The sequence below is a fragment of the Micromys minutus genome (assembly GCF_963924665.1).
Source record: "Micromys minutus genome assembly, chromosome: 32".
Lineage (NCBI taxonomy): Eukaryota > Metazoa > Chordata > Mammalia > Rodentia > Muridae > Micromys > Micromys minutus.
This window is the reverse complement of record NC_137967.1, coordinates 17,510,062-17,536,826: the sequence shown is the minus strand read 5'-3', so window position 1 is coordinate 17,536,826 and position 26,765 is coordinate 17,510,062. Positions and strand designations below refer to the sequence as shown.

Sequence of the window (26,765 nt, the reverse complement as noted above, 5' to 3'; positions counted from 1 at the left end):
ATGGAGCCCAGCATTTTGCTCCTCCTTGCTCTCCTTTTGGGCTTCTTGTTACTCTTAGTCAGGGGACATCCAAAGTCCCGTGGCAACTTCCCACCGGGACCTCGTCCCCTGCCCCTCTTGGGGAACCTCTTGCAGATGGACAGAGGAGGCCTTCTCAATTCCTTCATGCAGGTGAGACATGCACAGGGCCTGAGCCCTGTGGGTTTAGCCCTGTGTTTCCTCTTGGAGATCACTCAGCAGGAAGGGCAAGGGGCTCCTTCCTGGCTGTAGGTTCGGGTTGGAAGGTTGCTGAGGGGAGAGTGAGATATTTATTCATGGGGGATGATGCTCAGATGGACAGGCAAGTCATGCTGTTGTGTGGGGGCACTGTGCTTAGTGAGTGAAGGTGTAGAGGTATTAGGTATAAGCAGTAGAATTTTACTCCTTGGGGCTTGTCTGTTCCAGAAGAGAAAGACAAATATCAGAGGCATCTACATGAAGGTTTGCTTCTGCCAACAAGAGATTAGCCTGAGGTGTTCTAGGACAAAGGTGAAGAAAGGCAGGGCAGGAGGAGGGTTGTGTAGGAGTGTTTATCAGTTTATTCCAACAGCTGTCTTGGCATTTACCCACCAGCATCTTATTGGTGCTTCATACATGGGGTTTCACATTTCACTACCACTTACTAATAATCATGAGAGAGCTGAGGCAGTGAAGTTCACCCTTCTGTCTGCTGCAATGGCTGTGGATGTCACAGTCTTGAAGCTTCAGCCTGGTTTTAAAAAGATCCTCCTTTACCCCAACGCCAATGGTAAATTCAGTTGTATTCATTTATTTTTTGGGATGGGGTCTTCTTGTGGGCTTTTTGGTTTTTGTGTTTTGTTTGTTTGTTTGTTTGTTTGTTTTTGTTTGGCTTCCAACTCATAATTCCCTTGCCCTAGCCTCTGGAATAAGTGTGTCATAACACCCTGCCACATGTGTTTTAAACACACGCCTCCCATGTGTGATAAAGGTCAAGCCAACATCCCATTTAATTTATTTTAAGATATCCATTGAGAATTTAATGTACACACATACTGGATCTTGTCATCTGTGACCCCTCCTTTCTCTCTCTCAGAAATCTTTCTTTTGGCTAACACTACCTTTCCTACCTTGATATCCCTTTTTTGTTTCTACCCACTGAGTTTGGTTAGGGTTGTTCAGGGTGGGTTGATGTGTGGTTTATTTCTTGGAGATCACTTAGTATAAAGAGAAAGGTTGGATGCCTTCTGGGCTCTAGGTTTAGTTGGGAGGGTTGGTGAGTAAAACATGAGATGCTGGCAACTTCCTGATTGTGTGGGGACAATTTGTCATAACACGAACTCAAGAGTAACTATACCACTAAGTAATCAACTCCCTACCCCAGCCATCTGCGCCACTCCCCACAGTCCCACAATGCTGCATCTTTCCTCTGCAGTGAAGGTGATCTTTTCCCATTAATTAACTAATTGACTAATTAATTAACTTAGCGGACACTCAAAGTCCCATGCTAACTTCCCACTAATTAATTAAGTAATCAATTTGGGTGTCCCTCATCACCTCCCCTTCTCTTCCGAGAGGGTGGAGACTCGCTGGGTATCTCCCCCACCTTGACACATATGTGAGGCTAGGCACACCCTCTTCCACTTCAACCAGACAAGGCAGTCCAGCTGGAAGAACATATGCCACAGACAGGCTTTTGGGATAGCTCCTGATCCAGTTGCTTGGGACCCACATAAAAGCCGAGCAGCACCTCTGCTATTTATTTTCAGGAAGGCCTAGGTCCAGCCTGTGTATGCTTTTTGTTTGTAGTTCAGTCTCTGAGACCTACAGGGGTCCAGGTTAGTTGACTCTGTCGGTCTTCCTCTTGTGGGGTTGTTATTCCATATGAAACCCTTAATCCTTCCCCCAACTTTTCTCTAAGACTTCAGGGCTCCATCCAATGTTTGGCTGCAGGTCTTTGCATCTGTTATAGTCACTACTGGGTGGAGTCTCTCAGACAACAGTTAAGATAGGCTCCTGTCTGCAAGCATTACAGAGAATCATTAATAGGGTCAAGGATTGGTTCTTGCCCATGGCATGGGTGTCACACTGGGTTAGTTATTGGTTGGTCATTCCCTCAGTCTCTGCTCCATCTTAGTGACAGTGACCTTAGGTTATGACCACACAGGGCTCTTAGGGTCTAGGAAATGTGAATTTGGCAGGAAATCAGAGCCTATACCAACTCTGATGTGATGATCTGGTTGCCTTTCTAACTATACATTTTGAACAATAAAGATTCTCCTGATTGACTGCTTAGCAGTCATAGTGGCAGGATCAGAGAATGAGGCTGCGTCCCTGACACCCGAGAGGTGACAGTCGGGGTAGAGATGTAGGATAAACTTGTAGACGTTTTTGGACCTGTTACATGTTCACCTGGATGATACAGAACATAGGTAAAATAAGAGGATGTTTCCCCATAAGGTTTGTAAGTATTTTATTTGCATGAGGGCTGCCTGCATGTGTCCACGTGCATTACTGGTGCTCAAAAAGAGTGTAGGATCCCCTGGGAATGCATTACAGGTTGTTAGAGCCATGCAGGAACTGGAAACTGAGCATAGGGCTTCTGAAAGTATAGCAAATGCTTTTAAACATCAAGCTATCTTTCCAACCCTCAACCCAATTGAGTTTTGAGATCATCTGTATGCCCATAAGGGTTTATATAAGATGTAAAATCTGATCAGATTCATTCAATGGAGTGAAAATAAATGGGGAAACAAAGGTGATTCCGGGCAGCAGTGAGGGGCAGATGAGGAAGGAGCAGGTCCAGGTGAACAAGAGAATGATGTAATGGAAGAGCTTAAGTAATGTTGAACTTTGGGGTTATGGGGAAGAACTGGTCTGAACGAAACAAAGCTAAGTTAGCAGAGAAACAACCCACCTAAGCCAGCAAGGTAGGTTTTTCTGGTGTCTTGGTTTTCTGTTGTTAAAACAATAAGCAAGAGGTCTTTTATAAAGTAAGGAGGTGTATGGATCTAGAATGATGACTCAGGGGTTAAGAATGCTTGTTGATTTTCCAGAGGACCCAGATTGGTTCCCGATGTCTGTATATGACAGCTAACAACTACCTGTACTGTCAGTTCCAGAGAGCTGACATTTTCATCTAATTTTTGGGAGTACCCACGCACATGTGGCAATACACACACAGGTACACACAGACATCACATAGTTACACACATACACATACACAAATGACAGTTAAAAGCTAAGAGGTTCATTCATCTCATAATAATGGACATCAACAGTCTATGATCAAGCACTCCTTTGGTTCAGCCTCTGGTGAGGACCCTCTGCATGTGTCACAACATAGTGGAGAGGAGAGAAGAGAATATGTCACATGCAGAAGATGCTGACCATGTCAGGTGACCTCATTTTGTAGTAATCAGTCTGCAAGGATCCAGCCATGTCTGCTGGTTCGGTATGTAGGTATCCTGTGGATCTTCTCTGAAGACCCAATCATTCTCCCTAGTATCCAGCACTTAAAGACTTAACCACCTCTCAACACAACTAACTTGAGGACCAAGCCTCCAGCATGTGAACCTATGGAGGACACTTAAACCATGTTCAAGGCATAGTACACGGAACAGGCAAGAAGCCAAGGGTAGCTGATCCAGAAAGTTGGCCCTTGATGCCAAGTGGTGGGTATGTTCCAGGAGCCCCAGGAGAACCCAGCTTGGCTGTGTCAAGCGTGTTGCAGTTGAGCCAGGAGCCTGACTCAAATACAGCTGCTAAGGGCCATGTCAGCTCTGTGAGTTCTAGCTCAATTCCAAATTGCTTGTTTTAGGTTATGTGCTAATGGGCCTGGGTTTTCCAGTATGCCTTCTGGAATGTTCTCTGGAAACTTCAGCTGTGGCTCAAGAAACTGAGTGCTACTCTCCCAGGTGTCTGTACTGCTGAATGTTATTATGTGGGCTTTTTATCAAGTATGCATTTTTGAGAGTGATTGTTTAAGTACAATGACATTCTGTTGGGCAGGAATAGAGTAAGAAGCCTAAGCTTTGGCTTCCAGCCACTGCCAACACTTGCACTAAAAACATCCAACTAAAAATTTGCCTTTCTCAGTCTTTAAGTCCTTTTGAACCCCAAGGATGATTTTATTAGGTTTTGAGAGGAAAACACCGAGGCAGACAAGTTGTGAATATTGGCAGCTGCCAGAGGAGAAAATCAGAGATAGGAGGATGGTATTTTATGCTGTTTGTAGGCTGCCACATGGTGAAAGAGTGCGTGTAGGAGGTATAGTTTCAGAGAGAAGAAAGCTGGCACACTGTTACCATGGAAACTGGCATAGGAAATGGATGCAGAAGGAGCTTGAGGATAATCTTCTTAGAGTGTGAGATTAAAAACACAAGGTTAGGCAAGTGGTAAATCTTGGCAGGTACCAGAAGAGGTAGATGGGAGCGAGAGGAATCTATGCCATTTGCAAGCATCCGTGTGGTGAGAAACAAGTGGAGGAGCTTTGGAAAAAGAAAGGGAAAAACTCAATGTCTGGGAAAGCCTTGGTTTAGCATCTGAAAGAACATGCGCTAGAAAGAAAGTTTCAGAAGAGGCACGGTTTTTCTGAGTCGGGACTCAGAAGAGGAGGCAGTCCCCATGAATAGAGGCCCCCCAGCACTGCTTGATGGAACTTCTTAGAATTTGGATAGAATTGCAATTAATTATTGATATGTTATTTCTCCACTGGTGAAATGAATCAATTCAAGCCAGATTAGGTTATACTGAAGGCAGGTTTATTGGGAAGCTGTAATGGGGCGAGGTCACTGACCCCAAGGACTGAGACTGGGGAAGCTGCCATGAGTAGAATTGGGGAGAAGAGAGAGTGAGGATGTGCACAAAGAGATAGAAGAAGAGGAGGAGGAAAAAGAGGAGAGAGGGGGAGAGAGAGAGAGAGAGAGAGAGAGAGAGAGAGAGAGAGAGAGAGAGAGAGAGAGAGAGAGGACTTGTCAGTGCTTGTTCTTGTAGAATTTTAAGAAGGCTTCTAGGAATAATCTGGTTTATTCATTTGCTGAACACAAGTATGCTTTTTTTTTGTTGTTGTACAAGCATTTGGAGGTGAAGTTTCTCTGCATGTTTATGTTCAGCTTCAGATGTTATAGCTGATTCTCCATAAAGGCTGATTCTCCACTCACAGATTCAACCAACCACGGATTGTAAAATACTTAGAACAAATGCATTCAGGTATAAGCGTGTCTCACATCTGCAACCCTAGCACATCTGGGAATAAGGCAGAATAATGAGAAGTTGAGACAATTTAAGCAACATAGGAAGTCCCAGGTCAGCCTGACCAATATCATGAGATCCTGTCTCAAAACATAAACACATGGAAATCAAACATGCAGTTTTTTTTCTTAGCGCTATTTCATAAACCACATGGGGGGCGCTGACCATTAGCCTTTAATTTCTATTATCTGCATGGAAATCTGAAGTGAGCTAATGGTTACTAGTGTGTAGCAGTGAGTTTAGCTACTCTGCTTTATGCTCTGGTGGTTATACTTCCAGCCACCTGCATTTCAGCCTTTTGGATTTGTGAATGAAACACACACACACAAACACAGACACAGACACACACACACACACACACACACACACACACACACACACACACACACACACACAAGTTTATTTTTGAAATGACTCAGCTACTCAAAGGCTTGGCTGTTCTAAGCCTTCCAAGGCTAGCATGCTTTTCCTACTGGTGCTCCTGGGTCAATATCTTCTCTATCTATCTACATTTTACTTTGCTGCCCTGTTAGGCCTAATGGTCTTCACTGCCCAAGATGTTTCTGGGCATCCCTTCTGGGGACCATTTTCTCTTTACTCCTATATTTCAGATCTTCCCTCTGCAGCACTAAATATCATTCATCTCACTCCCCTGAGTCATGGTGATCTCTGTCTCCTCCTTTGCATCCTAGCCTACCCAAATTTAAGGGTTCCACCCCATTTCTCTTTTCCAAGCCATTGGCTGCTGGCATCTTTATTGATCTATCAAAAACCAATTGGGGATTAGGACATTTAGTGTTTGGACTTGTAGAATCAAAATTGAATCAAAGCACTAGAACCAGTCTTCAGTACAAGAGGATGAGGGTGGGTTATTTGCAAACATTCTATTCATGGGTTTTCAGTACAAGAAGGTTTTGATATTCCTGGTGCCAATTTCCTGTAGATGCCCAGAGATGGTTATACTACCAGGCAGTTTCCTAATCTGTATTGTAGTTATGATTGACAGTCAGGATCATCACCAGGGATCATCAATTTCTTCCCCCAAGTAACCCAGTGACTGGGTCAGGGCCATTCTCTCTGACTGTTGTCAGGAGGCTTTGATCAGGTTGAAGCTGGGTCACAGGAAGAATGAATGTTTTTTGGTTGAGATTCCAGAGCCAGTCAGACTTAATGTCATAGACAAGGGTCTTTATCTATATATATCCATATCCACATCCATATCATATACATACCTGTGTATATATTTGTATCTATCCATATATATATATCAAGAAGCAGGTTAAGCCCTCTCCTTTCACCAGTAAGAATTTACTCCAAACTCTTGAGAAATAAAGAGAAAACTCTTCAATAATGCGCATCTGGTTCTGGCTGTCAACCTAAAGAAACTAAACTCAAACAGAAAATTTGCTATCATCTGTAAATCTGTTTTAAGATTTACAGCCTCATCCTCACATTAGATTTTGAGCAATTAAACAATCTTTACAGAGCCGTGAATTTCAAGTCTGCCTGTTTCAGGTAAGTGGGAGATTTACAGCAGAGATATTGTCATCATCACTTTTTAGACCAGTGCTGTCCCCTTGAGTGGTTGTCACTCAGGGTCTCAGTCACTGTTCTGGCTGTGATGTGACACCAGAGCTGAGTGTGACACAAAGGCCAAGGCAGCTCTCAGGAGAAAGCTTTTGTTGGGGCTGAATTGGAGTCTCAGAGACTTAGTTCATTATCATCATAGCAGGAGCATGACCACAGGCATGTGCAGAGCTGGAGCAGCAGCCAAGAGCTACACCTGGATCTATGGACAGACAGAGTAACTCTGGGCTTGGTGTGTAGGCTTTCAAATCTCAAAGCCCACCTCCAGTGACACATTCCCTCCAACAAGGCCACACTTCCTTATCCTTCTAATCTTTTCAAATATCATCAATTCCTTGCACCTTAGCATTCAAATATAGAAGCCTTGGTTGACTATTCTTATTCAATTGACAACACCCAGGGTCATCCTGCCCTCATAGAAGAATTACACTCTTCCTAATGAAGAATTGGGAGTTAATGGTGGTTGTTACCAAGTGCTATCCTATTTGAACTGCCCTGTGGAACCATGTTCTTTCATATGCAAGCCAGCCTAATTGACAACAATCTTAAGAAATAAATCTTAAGAGATGCATATTATCAGCAAACCCAAGCTTCAATTGTGTTCAAGGCACAATTCTTCTCCATAGTTTCCAACAAGTCTGGTTATTTTATATTACTAACCCAGTCACATTAGAGGTGGCCCTTAACCAAACCCTACCTTGTGAAATGTAGTATTTCCCAAGCAAATAGTTTGTGTATCTTTTGTAACATCAATTCTATTTTATTGAATTGTTTTTATCAATTTTATTGAAGCGGTTTATTATCAGTTTTTCTATATCATATCTATAACCTATTTATTTTTGAGACAAGGATTCATGTTGCCCAGGCTGGCCCCCAGCTCAACAGCAGCCAGAGATGCTCTTGAATCTCTGGACCTCCTTATTTACTTCCCAAGTGCTGAGTGTTTGGCACTAGCCAGGCAACAACACACTAGCCCAGCCCCCACTGTTCTAGTGAAACACAGTACTGCCTGGAACATTTAAGCAGTAAAGGGACACCTTCCTGTTGGTGGATTCACCCTGAAATTTCTAGGTCCTAAGAAATGGAAGGGGGTCCAGGGCCAGCCTATTTACCAATCTTTATCTAAGTGTTTTAACAATTTAACAACAATTTCTATTCTGGCTAACACCAGTCCTGGTTCCTTTATGTTTGGCAGCTTCAAAAAAAATATGGAGATGTGTTCACAGTGCACCTGGGACCACGGCCCGTGGTCATGCTCTGTGGGACAGACACCATAAGGGAGGCTCTGGTGGGCCAAGCTGAGGCTTTCTCTGGCCGGGGGACAATTGCTGTGGTAGAGCCGGTCTTCAAGGACTATGGTGAGACTCTCAAATGTTGGGAATAAGGGGATGGAAAATGGCCACAGAGAGTTGATTCTCATAGAGGGGAAAACCCCAGATTTCTTTGAACTTCCTGTATGACCCGCCCATCCGAGCTTCCTTTATTTTCTCAGGTGTGGTATTTGCTAATGGTGATCGCTGGAAGGCCCTTCGGCGGTTCTCTCTGGCCACCATGAGAGACTTTGGGATGGGAAAGAGGAGTGTGGAGGAGCGGATTCAGGAGGAAGCACAATGTTTGGTGGAGGAACTTCGGAAATCCCAGGGTGAGTCTGGGAGAATGGGCACGAAGGAAGATGGCAGAGACATGAGTGTACAGCCAAAGAAAAAGAGACATCCATGGGTAGAGAAACACACACACACACACACACACACACACACTCATACATACACACACACTCACACAAAACACATACACATAGACATGTATTCACATATAAACATAGGCACATTCACTCACATACATTCACACAAACACATACATACACATAAACACACACCCAAACATCCACATTTACTCACATACACATACAGAAACACACACATTGACACAAACACTGTGGGGGAGAGAGAGAAATACATAAAAACAGGGAAAGAGACATGAAGATCACAGTGTCCAAGAATAACTCAGAAAAATAGATTGCATGATTAGCATGCTGGGTTCTTCCAGTCTAGGAAATTGATGCCCATGTTAAGATTCTATGTCAGGAGGCATGAGGGCAAAAGCCTTTCCTCCCAGAAGTCAGAGACCTGAGAAAGAAGGATTATAAATTCAAAGCCAGTCTGGCTACATCATCAATTCTTGTCTCCAAAAGAAAGAGTTGATGCTGTGGGTGGACATGCAGCTCTCGGTCTGATCCCCAACACCACAATACTGGCAACGTTTTACATGCTGGTCTTCATAGTGTATCTGTGGTGGAGCCAGGAGCTTAGAGATCTGAGGTCATTCTTGACTTTAGATGGTGTTCAAGTTCATCATGGTTACACAAAACAGTCTCAAGCATGGTCTATGTCCAATTCATGTGTGGGAAGCAAGAACCTGTGTTTTAATTGTGGATAGGTGATTTATGAGACAGTGATCAAAGACGCCAGGTGGGCTGTTTTACTGTGTGGTAAACTTTGGACCACTCTTAGGAACCTCCTCACAGGGGCATACTGGTGACACAGTCTGTTGTTTGGTTCACCATACTGCTGTTTGTCTTTTCTTAAGATTTCTCAGGAGATCATGAAATTGTATGTACCTGCAGAAGCTAGATGGGAGAAGAAGGAATTGGGAGACCAAGAAAAAAGATAGGAGAAAGCAGGGTGACATAGAGACCAGGAAGCTGAGCTAGAACTAGAGCCCCACAAAAAAGTAGCAGGAGTCAGTGGGGTGGGAATAGGTGGTAGAGAGTGGGAAGAAGTAGGTAGGGGGAGGGACAAATAGAAAAAGATGGAAATACTGCAGTGGTTTAGACAGAAAACTAGAGTCAGATTGTAAGACCCAAATTTAGTCTTTCCTATATGAGGCTCCCAAGATTGAGACGAGAGATCGAGGATCAATGCAAAACAAGAGGTTTATTAGTACAGTGCACTGGGGTGACCTACATCCAGAAGAGAGGTGACCCAGAAAGGCTGTTACAAGCAATTTTTATACTGTTTAGGGGTACAGGTCACATGAGTAAGGTTACAATTTAAATTCATGGGTAAGCGTATTAGCCTTTAAATCTATTGGCTAGCAAGTATGTGATAGGCCATGTGATCAGAGGGTCAGGTGACTATCAGTCAGTACATTCTGCAGTTTTTCAAGAATGTTTGTGCTCCTCCCAAGAACTGTGGGTGGAAAATGGAACTTGGCCTAGCTTTGACCTGAGGCAGTGGGTGTAAAAGGCAGGCAAAAGCCCCTAGGGTCTTTCAAATTAAAGAAAGACTGGCGAGCATCAGGGAACGATCTGCAGAGAAATCAGAAGGCAGACAGCTGAGAACCAGAGAAAACAGCGAGAACAAGTTTTCAGCACAAAGGAAAGTTATTTGCCCCGGAGAGACAGAGGGAGTGATAATCAACAAAGTAGGAGTCAGAGGAAGAGGGATAAGGGGAAGAGAATAAAGTAGAGGGGAGAAAGGGTGGCAAGGGAGAGGGAAATTTTTTTTGCCCTAGGGAGACGTAGGACTGCCTCTGTATACAGGGGACAGATGTGGCACATGGGTCAAATGGTGATATATTAAGGTAAAGGGGGAACCACATGTTAGGATGAAATGTTTAATTTTATTGGGGCCCATTAAATAGTTGAGCCAAGGAAGCTCTTAATTGCTGGGCTTCAATACTTGGATAGCTGGACACTGGTAGTCAGTCTCAGGATGAAGTGGACAAATATAAGAATAGACCTTGAAGGCTGTTTTAGGATTTTAATCTAATGATTTTATTTTATTTTGAAAGGAAGACGGAATGGTCAGAAGGGGTAAGGCCTGCCAGAGCTCAAGTGGGTTGGTGTCCATTCATTAATAGGATTATATTTCATGTATAATATTAGATAAATTAAAATTAGATAAGTTGTTGCATGCCACGCTGAGTGCAGGACCTGGTGCATCATAAGTGCAGGCTTGGCAGCTGATGCTATGCTTTGAGTAGTGATTGGAGGAGACAGTTTTTCAGAGATGGGGCCAAAGCCAAATGTTGTACCATTCATGACACCATGTCTGCTGTCTCCTGTCCTGCCTTCTTATCCTCCAGGAGCCCCCATAGACCCCACCTTCCTTTTCCAGTGTATCACAGCCAACATCATCTGCTCCATTGTCTTTGGAGAGCGCTTTGACTACACAGACCGCCAGTTCCTGCGCCTGTTGGAGCTGTTCTATAGGACTTTTTCCCTCATAAGTTCATTGTCCAGCCAGGTGAGTGTGTGGGAAGAGAAGAGCATCCAGGGCAGAGGAAGCAAGATACTACTTTGTGGATGAAGGAGGGGGTGTCTGAGGGCTGGAAGGAAAACAGAGGCAGCATGGAAGGACAAGGAGACTGAGAACTCGAGCAGAGGTATGGATGGTTAACAAAGAGCAGAGACTTGACTGTAGCAATACAGAGCCATGTATCCATGAAGATAATAATGAATCAGGGGCAGTGGCTATAGCCAAGTGTATACAGTACTTATCTATCATGTACTAATCCCTGGGTTCATTCCTAGCATGACACTAGCCAGGTGTGGTGATACATATATGCAATCCAAGTACATGTGTGATCAGAGTTTACAGTCATCTTTAGACAAGTATTGAGTTTGAGGACAGTCTGACAAACATGATATTTCATTTAACAAAACAACCGAAACCAAAACCAAAATGATGGTTTAGGAAAGAGAAGAGAGCAAAAGAGGGTAGAGAATACAAGGCGAGACAGTGCTGAGAAAGATTCAGAGATTTTCTGATAGAACGCTGTGTGTATATGCATCAAAGTGAAAATGGAGAAACAAGAGAAGATGAGCAAGAGAGGGAGGAAGGACTGAGGGAGGGAAGGGGAGAGGACAGAAGGGAGAGAGAGAGAGCATTGTTTCTAGGGAGCCTAGAAACACAGCCTTCTTGAGTCCTGATAGCTTTAGGTGACCTCCTGGGCCCTTCTTCTTGCAGGTGTTTGAGCTCTTCTCCGCCATCTTGAAGTACTTTCCTGGTGCCCACAGACAAATCTCCAAAAACCTCCAGGAAATCCTGGACTATATTGGCCATAGTGTGGAGAAGCACAAGGCCACCCTGGACCCCAGCGCTCCACGAGACTTTATTGATACCTACCTTCTGCGCATGGAGAGGGTTAGTCCAGCCCTGATAAGAGATGTTATGGGAGAGTGTGAAGGATGAGGATGTGATCAGAGGAAAAGAGTGGAGGGGGTAGAGGATAGAGAGCAGATGTAGTAACAAGTGGAGGAGATGGGAACATCTGAAAAAAAGACATGGGGAGAAATTATATAGGGAAAGAGAAGGGGTGTGGCTAGATAAGAAACACAGAGCAAAGGGCAAAAGTAGAAAAGATCACAGAAGAACAAAGAGTCTGGAGACAGAACATGATAAACCACTAAACAAGAAAGGAGAGAGAGAGAGAGAGAGAGAGAGAGAGAGAGAGAGAGAGAGAGAGAGAGAGAGAGAGAAGATAGAAGGAACTGAGGCATATTGTATAGGGCAGTGCTGTAGTTAGGGCTTTATTGCTCTGAACAGACAACATGATGAAGTCAAGTCTTATAAATGACAACATTTAATTGGGGCTGGCTTATAGGTTCAAAGTTCAGTACATTATCATCAAGGTGAGAACAAGGCAGGCATGGTGCAGGAGGATCTGAGAGTTCATCTGTATTTCATGAACAAACTGAGCATCCTCAAGCAGAGAAGAAGAGGATGGCCAAACCCATCCCCAGAGTGACACACTTCCTCCAGCAAGGGCACATCTTCTAATAGTGCCACTCCCTGGGCCAACCATATGCAAACCATTACAGGTTGAGTAATGTCCAGAGGTACAGATAGTATGAGACTCACCCACAGAAGGACAGTGCTCAGGGATGTATGTGCATCCCCTTGCAAAGGTTCAATCAACCCTAACCCATCCTTCTCTCTCCCATCCGGAATCAGGAGAAGTCGAACCAACACACGGAGTTCCATCACCAGAACCTCATGATGTCTGTGCTGTCTCTCTTCTTTGCTGGCACTGAGACCAGCAGTACCACGCTCCGCTATGGCTTCCTGCTCATGCTCAAGTACCCCCATGTTGCAGGTATGCCACGCATTGGCAGTTGTGGTATCTTCTAGTTCCCTTTTGGATTTGTAAGTTTGAGCGGATGAGAGAGACATGGACCATTTTCATCTGGAACTCTCAATGTTTTGTTCTACTTGTAAACTAAGGCAGGGCTATGGGTCGTGAATAGATGAACACTCAGCTGTTGTCTTCTACTTAAAGGTTGATCCTTCCCTTGCTTTCTCGCTTCTTTCTCACCCTGCTTCCTTCTCTCAATCTTTAATTCATCTATTCTTCATATTTCTATCCATCCACCTCTTCATTCATCTGCTCATTTGTGGCGCCCAACCTCGACCAGCACGGAAGACACGACCTGGGGAGGATCTTCTTCAAGCAGTTTATTCAGGATCCTTAAACAAGCTTCTGCTTCTGCCTCTGCCTCTGCCTCCGCCCCCCGGGGAACGCCCACACAGGCTTAAATCCCCTTGTGCCCACCAACCCCTGTAAGCCATGTGGGCCCTGCAGATAGGCTGCTTCGATGCGGAAGCAGGGGAGCTGAACAGGCACAGCCACATAAGGACTTGTTTACCACTGAGAGCACTCGCCATCAAGGAGGTGGAAGGCGGAAACCAGCGCCATCTTTGGGGCGTGGCACCTTGCAGTTCTCATTCTATTCATTTTATTCATTTACCCATCTTTTGTCCACCCATCTATGAGCCAGTCATCTGCCTCTCCCTCCAATCATTTACTCATCTAAGTATCAATCTATTCAAAGACCTATTTCTTCCATCTTCCCACTAAGCACATATTCACACTCACATGCACACACAGCATGAGTGTACACACACACATACACACACACACACACCCCACACGTGTGCACACACAAGCATATATTGAATCCATCCAGTCAATCATTTATAAATTAACTGATTAATTATTTGTGTACTGATTGATTCTTTAATCACCCAATGATGCGTTTCATTCTTTTATTTCAATGAATCAACCTAAGTGTTGCTCCTTTAGTCAGCAGAGTTGAATAAACTAGTGGCCATCAATTCATTCATATTCTCATCTCTCCTTTTATCAACAGGTCCCATTTCTTGATCCTTTCACTAAGTGGCCTTTGAATTCCCCTTTGTTTGTCTATCTAGTCTCTCATTCATCTAACAATTGAATCAATCATCTGTTGACTTACAAGTTGAATACATAATCCAGTGCTTACTCTGTTCCTTTCATTAACTCATAGATCTGTTCATATATTTATTTATTCATTGATGTTTTTTTACTTATTCATTTCTTCACGTATCTGTTGATGGCTTAATTTAGTAATCTACCTACTTCACTGTTATTTCTGAGGACATAGCTTTAAGTTATTAGTATAAATTCTATGTAAAGTTGTGTGTTTCTTGTGTGTGTGTGTGTATGCGTGCGTGTTTAGTCAATTAATTTTTTATCATTTTTATTGGATAATTTTTTGTATTTACATTTTGAATGTTATGCCCTTCCTCCCAACTCCTATCCCCCTCCCCCTTTTTTGCTTCCATGAAGATGCAACCACCTTCTCTCACCTCAGTGTTTTTTCCCCTACACTGGGAAAATGATCCTTCACAGGACCAAAGGCCTCTCTTACCATTGATTTCAGACCAAGCTATCCTCTGCTACATATGCAACTGGAGCCATGGGTCTCTCCATGTGTACTCATTGGTTGGTGTTTTAGTCCCTGGGAGTTCTGGAGCATTTGGTTGGTTGATAATTTTGTTCTTCCCATGGGGTTGCAGATCCTTTCAGCTCCTCAGTCCTTCCTCTAGCTTCTACATTGGGGGTCCTCTGTTCAGTCCAATGGTTAGCTGCAAGCATTCTCATCTTTATCAGTATGGCTCTGGTAGAGACCCTGAGGAGGCATCCTTATCAGGGTCCTGCCATTAAGCACTTATTGGCATCATCAATAATGCATATGGGATGGATCTCCAGGTGAGGCAGTCTCTGGATAATCTTTTTATCAGTTCTTGCTCCTCTATTTGTCCCTGTATTTCCTCCCATGAGTATTTTGTTCTCCCTTCTATGAAGAACTGAGGCATCCACATACTGCTCTTTCTTCTTTTTGGGTTTCACAGGGTCTGTGAATTGTTTCGTGGGTATTCCGAGCTTTTTGAGCTACTATCTGCTTGTCAGTGGGTGCATACCATGTGTGTTCTTTTGTGACTGGGTTATGTCATGCAGGATGATAGTTTCTAGTTCCATCCATTTGCCTAAGAATATCATGAAGTCATTGTTTTTATAACTGTGTAGTACTCCATTGTGTAAATGTACCACATTTTTCCTCTTCATTCCTCTGTTGAAAGATATCTGGGTTCTTTTCAGCTTCTTATAACTATTATGACTAAGGTTTCTATGAACATGATGAAGCTTGTTTCCTTGTTATATGTTAGAGCATCTTTTGGGTATATGCCCAGGAGTGGTATAGCTGGGTCCTCCGGTAACACTATATCCAAATTTCTGAGGAACCTCCAGACTGATGCCCAGAGTGGTTGTACCAGCTTGCAATTCCACCACAATGGCAGAGTGCTCCATTTTTTTTCTACATCCTCACCAGCATCTACTGTCACATGAGTTTTTGATCTTAACCATTATGACTAATTTGAGGTGTAATCTCAGTGTTGTTTTGATTTGCATTTTCCTTATGACTAGGGATGTTGAATATTTCTTTAGGTTCTCTCAGCCATTCAGTATTCCTCAGTTGAGAATTCTTTGTTTAAATCTGTACCCCATTTTAAAAATAGGATTATTTGATTGTCTTGTGTCTAACTTTTTGAGGTCTTTTATATATTTTGTATTAGTCATCTATCAGATGTAGGATTAGCAAAGATATTGTCCCAATCTGTTGGTTGCCATTTTGTCCTATTGACAGTGTCCTTTGCCTTACTGAAGCTTTGCATTGTTATGAGGTCCTAATGTAAATTTTTTTCATAATTTTAATTAGATACTCTGTATTTACATTTGAGATGTTATTCCTTTCCCCCACCCCACTCTCATTCCTCCCATTCCCCCTTCCCTGTTCATTTGCCTTCACAAAGGTGCACACCCTCCTCATCTCTCTCTTCACCCCTTTAACTTGGCTTTCCCCTACATTGTGAAAACATGCCCTCCCTGGGTCAAAAGCCTCTTCTCACATTGATGTCAGACACTGCTATCTTCAGCTACATATGCAGCTGGGTCAGTAGGTCTCTCAATGTGTGCACAAAGGTTGGTGTTTTAGTCCACGTGAGTTTTGGAGGGTTTGGTTGGTTGGTGATGTGTTTCTTCCCATGAGGTTGCAACTCCTTTCAGCTCCTTAGGTCCTTTCCTTAGCACCCCCATTAGGGTCCCGAAGTTCAGTCCAATGGTTAGCGGCAAGCATACTCAGCTATATTTATGACTCTAACATAGTCCCCGAAGATGCATCTCTATCTGGTTTCTGCCAGTAAGTATTCCTGGGATCAGCTATAGTGCGTGGATTTGGTGGTTGCATATATGGTGGATCTCAAGGTGAGGCAGCTTCTGAGTGATCTTTCATCAGTCTCTGTTCCTCTATTTGACCTTGTATTTCCTCCTGTGAGTGTTTTGTTATCCCTTCTAGGAAGGACTTGGGCATCCCTCTTTTGATCTTTTTTTTTTTTTTTTTTTTTTTTTTTTGACTTTCATATTGTCTGTAAATTGTTCTTGGGTATTCAGAGCTTTCTGGGGTTAGTATCTGCTTGTCAGTGAGTGCATACCATGTGTGTTCTTTTGTGAGTGGGTTACCTCACTCAGGATGATAGTCTCTAGTTCCATCCATTTGCTTACGAATTTCATGAAGCCATTGTTTCAAATAGCAGTGTAGTGTTTCATTGTGTAAATGTACCACACTTTCTGTATCCACTCCTCTTTTAAAGGACATCTGGGTTCTTTCCAGCTTCTGGTTATTATAAATAAGGCTGCTATAAATATGGTGGAACATGTGTCTTTGTTATATGTTGGAGCATCTTTGGGGTGGAATAGCTGGGTTTTCAGGTAGTATTATGTCTAATTTTCTGAGGAACTGACAGATTGATTTTCAGAGTGATTGTACCAGGCTACAACTCCACCAACAGTGGAGGAGTGTTCCTCTTTTTCCACATCCTCACCAGCATCTGTTGTCAACTGAGTTTTTGATCTTAGCCATTCTGACTGGTGTGAGGTGGAATCTCAGGGTTGTTTTGATTTGCATTTCCCTGATGACTAGAGATATTGAGCATTTCTAGGTGCTTCTCAGCCATTTGATCTTCCTCAGCTGAGAATTCTTTGTTTAAATCTGTACCCTATTTTTTAAAATAGGATTATTTGATTCTCTAGAGTCTAGCTTCTTAAGTTCTTTGTATATATTGGATACTAGCCCTCTGTCAGATGTAGGATTGGTAAAGATCCTTCCCAATTTGTTGGCTGTTGCTTTTGTCTTCTTAACAGTGTCCTTAGCCTTACAGAAGCATTACAATTTCATGAGGTCCCACATGTTTATTCTTGATCTTAGAGTAAATGCCATTGGTATTCTGTTCTGGAGTATTTTGATCTTCCTATATCTGTTGACGCCTGTTTTGTGACCGACTATATGGTCAGTTTTGGAGAAGGTACCATGCTGTGCTGAGAAGAAAGTATATTCTTTTGTTTTAGTATGAAATATTCTGCAGATGTCTGTTAATTCTAGTTGGTTCATAACTTCTGTTAGTTTCACTGTGTCTCTGCTTAGTTTCTGCCTCCATTATCTGTCCATTGATGAGAGTGGGATATTGAAGTCTCCCACTATTATTGTGTGTGGTGTAATACATGCTTTGAACTTTAGTAGGATTTTTTTTTTTTTTATAAATGTGGGTCCCCTTGTATTTGGAGCATAAATGTTCAAGATTGAGTGATTATCTTGATTGTTTTTTTCCTGTGATAAGTAAAAAGTGTTCTTCCTGATCTTTTTTGATAACTTTTGGTTGAAAATCTATTTTAGTTGATATTAGAATAGCTACTCAAGCTTGTTTCCTGAAACCATTTGCTTGGAAGTCTTTTTCCCAGCCTTTTACTCTGAGGTAGAGTTTTTGTCTCTGAGATGAGTTTCTTGTATTCAACAAAATGCTGGATCCTTTTTATGTACCCAGTCTGATTGTCTATGTGTTTTTATTAAGGAATTGTGTCCATTGATATTAAGAGAAATTATAGAATTGCGATTGTTGTTTCCTGTTGTATTTGTTGTTAGAGGTAGACTTATGTTTGTGTGCTTTTCTTTTTTTGGTTTCCTTGTGTTATGATGATGATGATGATGATTATTTTTTTGCCTTTCCTTGGGTGTAGTTTCCTTCCTTGTGTTAGATTTTTTCATCTATCATCCCTTGTAGGGCTGGATTTGTAGACAGATATTGTATAAATTTGCTTTTTTTTCTGGAATATCTTGGTTTCTTTATCTATGATAATTGAGAGTTTTGCTGGATATAGTAACATGGGATGACATTTGTGTTCTCTTAGGGTCTGTATGACTTCTGTTCAGGATCTTCTAGTTTTCATAGTCTCTGTTAAGAAGTCTGGTGTAATTCTGATTGGTCTGTTTTTATATGTTACTTGTCCTTTTTCCCTTACTGCTTTTAGGATTTTTTCTTTGTTTTGAATATTTGAAGTTTGAAGATTATTTGTTGGGAGGAATTTCTTTTCTGGTTTGATCTATTTGGAGTTCTGTAGGCTTCCTGTATGTCCATGGTCATCTCGTTCTTAAGGGCAGGAATATTTTCTTTTATGATTTTGTTGAACTCAGGTACTGACCTTGATGGTGGTCACTCTGCCCTCTCACTGAAAGGACCGGATCCCAGAGTGCACCACACTATCTGTCTTCCAGGAGCTCCAGGTGATCCCTCCTGTGACAGTGTGTAGGGTGTGTGGCAAGCTCCCTGTAGTCTCTGGCAGAAGAGCACTTGCAAAGCTATTCTGGGGTCTCAGCCATCTGTGGGCAGGTCCTGTGTCCGGATGGTGGTCACCCTCTTGAACCAGCACCATTTGTTAAAGATGCTGTGTTTTTTCATTTGAATATTTTTAGAATTTTTGTCAAAGATCAGGTGACCATAGGTGTGTGGGCTCATTTCTAGGTCTTCAATTCTATTCCATTGATCTACCTGTCTGTCTCTGTACTAACAACATGCAGTTTTTGTCACAATTGATCTGTAATATAGCTTCAGGTTAGAGATGATGATTCCCCTAACCTGAAGTTCTTTAATTGTTGAGAATAGTTTTTGCTATCCTGGGTTTTTGGTTATTCCAAATATATTTGCAAATTGCTCTTTTAAACTCTATAAAGAATTGAGTTGAATTTTGATGGGGATTGCATTGAATCTGTAGGTTGATTTAGGCAAAATGGCCATTTTTACTATATTAATCCTGCCAATCCATGAGCATGAGAGATCTTTCTATCTTCTGATATCTTTGATTTTTGTTCTTCAGATTTGAAGTACTTGTCATACAGGTCTTTCACTTGATTAGTTAGGGTCACACCAAGGTATTTTATATTATTTGTGACTATTGTGAAGGGTGTCAGCTCCCTAATTCCATTCTTAGCCTGTTTATCCTTTGAGTAGAGGAAGGCCTTTTCCCCTTACTGCTTTTAATATTCTTACTTTGTTTAGTGAATTTGGTGTTTTGACTATTATGTGTCAGGAGAAATTTCTTTTCTCATCCAATCTGTTTCGAGTTCTGTCGGCTTCTTGTATGTTCATGGTCATATCTTTCTTTAGGTTAGTAAAGTTTTCTTGTATAATTTTGTTGAATTATTTAGTGGGCCTTTTATTTTGGAATATCTACTCTCTTCTACACCTATTATCTTTAGGTTTGGGCTTCTCATTGTGTCTTGGATTTCTTGGACATTCTGGGATAGAAGCGTTTTGCTTCTTGCATTTTCTCTGACTATTGTGTCAATGTTTATTATACTACTTTCTGCATCTGAGATTCTCTCTTTTATCTCTTGTGTTCTGTAGGTGATGCTTGCTTGCATCAACAGCTCCCAATCTCTTTCCTAGGTATTCTATTTTCAGGATTGTACCATTTTTTGTGATTTCTTTATTGTTGATATTTCTATTTTTGTATCCTGAATGGTTGTGTTCAATTCCTTCATCTGTTTGGTTGTGTTTTCTTGTAGCTCTTTAAATAATTCTTGTCTTTTCCCTTTAAGGGCTTCTACTTATTTACCTGTGTTCTCCTGTATTTCTTTAAGGGAATTATTTATGTGCTTCTTGAAGCCCTCTATCACCATCATAAGGTGTGATTTTAAGTGCAAATCTTGCTTTTCTGTTATGTTAGATATCTACTACTTGCTGTTATGGGAGAACTGGGGTCTGATGTTGCCAGGTTGTCATGGTTTCTGTTGCTTTGGTTCTTGGGCTTGCCTCTTGCCATCTTGTTATCTGTGATGCTAGTTGATCTTGTTTCTGACTGGTGCTTGTCTCTCTTGTGGGCCTGTGGCCTCTTGGTTTATGAGTAAGAGCACTTCTGGGTACTCAGCTCTCTGTGGGTAGGCTGTGAGTCCTGAAGGTTCTAGCTCTGGGTACGGATGGAAGCAGGAAGGGGGTCAATTTATTTCTAAGGTAAGAATTTCTCTTGCTTTCGCCCCCCACTCTTGTCTCATTATGGTTGCTCTGAAGTCTCCCTGGGTAGTAGCTCTTTGATGTCTATTATTTTTTCCATAATAAACCAAAGCCCATGCTGAAGTGAGGTTGAAGCTCATGGAAGAGAGACTTAACATAGTTTTGAAGATAGGCACATTGAAACAGGCATTTAAGAATGAGACAATTGTTGGTACCCTGAAAATCTTTCAGTATCTCAGCAGGTTTTTTTTTTTTTTTTTTTTTTTTTTTTTTTTTTTTTTTTTTTTTTTTTTTTTCTACATCAATTTCCTGGGTCCTTTGCTGATAGAATACAGTATCATTGCTACGAAGATGCTGAAGCAGGTTCATCTTTCCCTTTTCTATGCAGAGAAAGTCCAAAAGGAGATTGACCAGGTGATCGGCTCACACCGGATACCAACCCTTGATGACCGCACCAAAATGCCGTACACTGACGCAGTCATCCATGAGATTCAGAGATTTTCAGATCTCATCCCTATTGGAGTGCCACACAGAGTCACCAAAGACACCATGTTTCGAGGGTACCTGCTCCCCAAGGTGAGACCAGCTGTGATTCCTCATTGCTACTCCATGAGCATACCCCACTCTTAATCACCAACCTCATACTGTCTGTGGTTTTCTAGCATTCGGTATTTTTTATGGACGGACTGTTTTGCATATGGGAGTCAGGGTACATTAACATCTTTGTCTCACAACTTCTCCTAGAACACTGAGGTGTACCCCATCCTGAGTTCAGCTCTCCATGACCCACGGTACTTTGAACAACCAGACACCTTCAATCCTGAGCACTTCCTGGATGCCAGTGGGGCACTGAAGAAGAGTGATGCTTTTCTGCCCTTCTCCACAGGTGAGACAGACCTGCGTTTCCTTTCCCAGACACCAGAGGGCAGGCCCAACCTCTGGGACACAAAGAGCAATAGGTCCCTGTTTACTGAGTCTATTCAGCTGCTTTGTCTGAACCACTTATCCACCCTGGCTACAGCCCCATGAGGGGAATCTTGAACTAAAGGATCATGCAGGTCTTGGAAATACTTTTGGAAAGTATTCAAGGCAATGATAAGAAATTTAACACAGTGGAAGGCAAGGTTAAGGGAGTACCTTCCAGGCCCATGACAAAGTGTCCCATGTGACAGATGTGGCATAATGGAGGTTTATTTGGGGGCAAAAAAGAGACAAATAGTAAAAACATAAAGAAGAGAGACAGAGGAGGGCAGAAAGAAAAACAGAAAGAGAATCTGGCCAGGAACATGGTGTGTGTGTGTGTGTGTGTGTTTGAGGGGGTAGAAAAATAAAAAGTGAGAGAGAGGTGGGTGTGGGGGGAGACAGTATAGACTATGGAATAAAGGGAGAGATAGAGGGGAGAGAAAATCTGGGGTAGGCAATGGTCCTTTTTGTATGCTGTTGCTGCTGCATCTGACTTTTACCTGGCAGGCATTGGTGGCAGATGATGATGCAAGCTGTTGCTAGGTCCCTGGGGGAAGTCTAGTGGAGTTGTCTGTAAGCCAGCATTGCTCTTTTCTTGTTTAAATAAAAATGAGGAACTAGAAAGGGGTAATGTTGAAGCAGGAATGCAGTTGTTATATTCTTTAAACTACTTCCTGCTAACTTTGGTTTGATGGTCTGACTTTAGGAACCCTAAGAAAAATTTGATGCTTGACAAGTCCAGAGAAATCTGGATGTTCCACTGCTTTCTAGGATCTGTGGGATCCTGTGGGGCTAGGGAAGTGCAGGGTCAGTAGAAGAGCCTGTGAGGGCAGACAGGAGCACCTGTGGGTAGCTTCTCCGGGACTGTTCTGGATGCAGATTTTGAGTAAACATTTGGAGTTGACAGGATAACCTTTTTCTTAGGTGCACCTTTAAAACTCCTAGGTCCATGGTCTTGGTAGTTGGAGGAATGAAGTCCTGAGAGCAAGGAAGGGGGTTATCCGTCCATCTAGAATAGGCAACAGGTGGAATGTTAGGTTATTGATTGACAGGAACAATTATCCAGATAGAGTCCATTTGACTGTGAGAGGTGAATCTGGCAGAGTATCTTTCTTGAAGCCTATGTGAAGCTTTTTAAGTTTACAAAGATACTTTTAAGAAATGTTAATTCTAGTCTGTTTTGAAACTCACATTGTAGAAAAAGGTAGTAAATACCATATTGTGGTACAGCGGAGGTTGGTAGGCAACATTTGTGAAAAGCATGAGCAGTCCTTAAGGTGAGCTCAGGAAAGATAAGAGCCTTCCTTGAGACAGAAGGGAGGAGAGAGACTTTCCCTCTATTCAGAAGACTAGATGTACATTAGAACAATGAGAAACATCTTTAAGCAAAGGAAACTTAACATCTTTAACTTGTGAGTATGAAAGTGGACCATATAGTGTTATGCTTTACCAGAGTTAGGCTAATAATTTATCAGAACTTCATTGATTAGTGTCAGAATTCTGAACTTTTAAAGTCCTAACATAATGGTAGCATAGTGGAAGAAATCTGAAGAATGTATTCCTTTTATATACCTTAAACCATTTGCCTATCAATATCCAAGTTTTTCACATATTGCAACCTTCATAACTTGCATTTACCAAGCTAAAAACATTTTCTTAGATTCTCATAACTTAAGCTTTTATATTCTTAGACCTTGAATAAATTTTTACTCTTTTTTCTAGTCAGTTATTTACAATGAGATACAGGTGGTTGATCATTGGGAGCAGTCACTACAAAGTGAGTGCCTTTAGATGAGAAAATAGCAGAAATCTATATCTGAAACCTGTTTATTTTTTAACATGAAGCCTGTGAGCAAGCCAAACCTGTTTGCCTTTCTAACGACAGATCTGGTTGTTTTAACCAGGTAATTAATTGTCTCATTAGTTAACATGTTTGCTGAGTTACATGTGGTAAGGCGCTACTTGCCAGTTGTCTGCTGTCAAGCAACAGTAAGCTTAGATGTCAATATGATCAGAGATCTGAGAGGATAAGTTATAATTCATGTGCCATATATTGATTAAAATGAAAGATCAGTTCATAATCTGCTATCTAGACAGTTATCCCAGATTCCTGTGGTTTTCATTGCAACACAGAAGAGGCAGTCTGTTCTTCAGGCCCAGAAGATAAGAGGCTTTTTATTTTCCCTGTGGAGGAGGAACATGGGAGAGAAAATCAACTCTTTGGGTGTTGTCTGTTTTTCCAGAGTTAAGGCCAGTCCCTGACAGTGGGCAAGACATTGAGACAGTCTTTGCCTAATGGTAAGGGTATTAAAATCCTAGTGGAGTTCTTCAACACTACATATTTTGAGACGTTGGGTGTGTAACTATTAGAATTAGGGAGACTCTGTCTGTCATAGTAAATTTAAATCTTTAATGTTGTATTCAGCAGATCCCTGAGAGGTTTGAAAGTCAGAATTTATAAAGTATATCTGGGGTAAACAACTTATGTTTGTTTCTAGTCATCTGCTCTAAACTGCTGTAAATTGTAGCAAACATAAAACATGAGGCTAAATAAAGTCTAATATCACAATTAACTACATCAATTTTTAGTATGCTTTTAAATATAATTTTGAAATCATTAAAGGGTATGGCCATTTGTAAGGTTACTGACATTCCATTTGTTTTTAATTATAGTAGCTTTTGGGACTAGAACCTGTTAGGTTTGAGCCTTAAAACAATCATGATTTTGAATTGAATTTCTTCTTGCATCAGAACAAGAATTATAGTTCAATCTGTAAAGATACACTTTAATCTGTAAATATAGTCTATAAGAAGTCTAGAAACATTTTGGCCTTTATAGTGTATATTATTATAAAAACCTATAGCTTTTCAAATTCTTAAGGCTATATTATAGCTTAATAACATTATCAAAAACAAGGCCAAACATATTTTTAAGACAGTAATCTCTAACATCTTTAATTTTGTAATTCTTCCAAGATAATATTAAAATAAGTCACCATTAATAGAGCAAAAACATGGGTAATATTGTAAACCACTTGTCAAGACAGTACAGAAATTATACAAACTTCACAATACAAAAAGACCAGTGAAGACCAGGTTCCTGTTCTGCTGAAGGCACACGTTGTTGCTCTTAAGATGGCAGTGAAGCCATGAGTAGGAGGCATTTATCTGTGAGCACTAGGGAGGTGGCACATGTGTTGACATGTTTGTCCCTGTTTGCATACTAAAGCTTGTTATGTTGTAAAAGAAATAAAAATCACGAGCCTTTATTTGAGCAAGGAAAACCATTCATGATGGCTAATATCCTGATCCAGAGAATGTTCAGCGTTACAGCACCCAGTCAGCAGGCTGTGTTTGTAGACAAAGGAGGGAGCTGGGTATGTGACATGGTTGATTGGTGCCAGCTCATTGTACCTTACTTGGCTATGCAGGAGGAGTTGGCAGCCCAGGATTGGTCAACTGAAAGAGTGACTGAGCCTTGTGCTTTGGAAGAATATAATCTTATATTACTGTGTAGTCCTGTTGACTATTGTGTTTCGTTATTTTATTATATACAGAAGCCATCTTCAGCCAAATTCAGTTAGTTTAATGGACTCTATAACATGTAAACTTGGAAACTTTGTGTTCAGGTTACTTTCTTCCTTTATTCTTATAAAGGACAGCTGGACCTGGCTTGGGGTTCCCTGAGCCTGCGTGGAGGTCAGGGCTGGATGCCTCCAGAAAGCTGAGAATGGAGTAGGAGCCAATGGGGTGTATCCAACCCTGGGCCTGAGGAGAAAAGAGGGGGACACTCCAGATCATCTCTTGGGTTGGATGATGGCTTGATGTTTGGACTTGGTTGGTGGCCATGGCTAGGAGTGCACAGAGGTCTTGTATGGAAGATTAGGTGTCACCTTGTAGGCGAAGGCTTTCTCCAATGGCTCCTCACAGCAGATTGCCATGAAAAGAGGCAGTCCATGATTTTAAGGCATTTATTGTCATGGCAGAATAGTGGATGAGTAAAACTATACCCTACTTATCAGGGTGGGCCTGAGATTAAATATCTTCTGCAGGAAAAAGTGTCTGGGAAGGGAAGGTTATTGATAAGCCTCCAGGCCTTTCAGCACCTCATTATAATGTGTCATGAGCCTATGTGACCTGTGGTCAAGTCCTCTACCTGTAGAGGAGCTTGGGGCATTGCCCTTACATAACTGATGGCCACAAATCTATGGAGGGCTGTGGCTAGTGACAGGGACCTGGTTTCCTGGAGTCAGGCAAAATGCCTATGGTCGCTTTAGTGTCACTGGGGTTTCTAGCCTTAGCTCAACCAGGAACCAGGGTACCTTCAACAGTCCCACAGGATAGTTGGACAGGTTCTTGCTTGACTGTTTTCTCAGTTTTTCCTCAACCTTTGTCCCTGCATTGATTTTAGATAGGACAAAATTTTTATTGGAAAGCTCTGTGTGGGTTGGTTTCCTAAGCATCTACTGGAGGTCCTGCCTGGTTACAGGAAGGGGGCTCTTCAGTTTTCCATATCTGCATATCTATAAGGCTCAGCTAAAGTCACCCCCACAGCCTCTGGGGGTCTTCCCCATCTTAGTTCTCTGGGATTTTTAAATATTTCCCCATCTTCTCTCCCTCTAACCACTTCCCTGGTGGCCGAAAATTTTCATTCATTCTCCTGACCCTCTCTCCTGTCTCTCTTTACTCCTGATTTTGATTTCTCATCATCCTCTCCATGCCATCTCCCACACTTTCTCTCTCTGACTTCTATGACTATTTTATTTTCCCTTCTAAGTGAGATTCAAATATCTTTGCTTGAGCCTTCCTTCTTGTTTAGCTTCTTTGGGTCTTGGGTGAATATCCGTGATATGCTGTATTGTTTTCATAGTATCCACTGATCAGTGAGTACATCCTGTGCATGTGCTTTTGGGTCTGGGTTACCTCCCTCAGATGATAGTTTTTAGTTTCATTTGTCTGCAAAATTCTCTTAACATTCCTACTTAATTTGTAGGTTGATGATTAAACCCACTGTTGTTTATTGCAATGGGCAGAAATGTTAAAATGGGTTTTGGGACGTGACAGTCCAAAGGCTATACACTAGATGGGTGCTCACATGAATTTGTTTTTGTGCCCACAGGAAAGCGCATTTGTCTTGGCGAAGGTGTTGCCCGAAATGAATTGTTCCTCTTCTTTACCACCATTCTCCAGAACTTCTCAGTGTCCAGCTCTATGGCTCCTAAGGACATTGACCTTACTCCCAAGGAGAGTGGAATTGGGAAAGTACCCCCAACATACCAGATCAGCTTCTTAGCCCGCTGA

The 26,765-nt window shown here is 42.0% G+C and overlaps 1 protein-coding gene across 1 annotated transcript; it reads left to right on the top strand.

The window, feature by feature from the left end:
• LOC308413724 (cytochrome P450 2B1) lies at nucleotides 1-26,765 on the top strand (the record flags this gene model as incomplete). Its single annotated transcript, XM_080908744.1, has 9 exons — nucleotides 1-171; nucleotides 8,033-8,195; nucleotides 8,330-8,479; nucleotides 10,924-11,084; nucleotides 11,808-11,984; nucleotides 12,795-12,936; nucleotides 20,890-21,077; nucleotides 21,246-21,387; nucleotides 26,584-26,765. The coding sequence occupies 9 exons, from the start codon at nucleotides 1-3 to the stop codon at nucleotides 26,763-26,765; spliced, it is 1,476 nt and encodes a 491-aa protein (XP_080764870.1).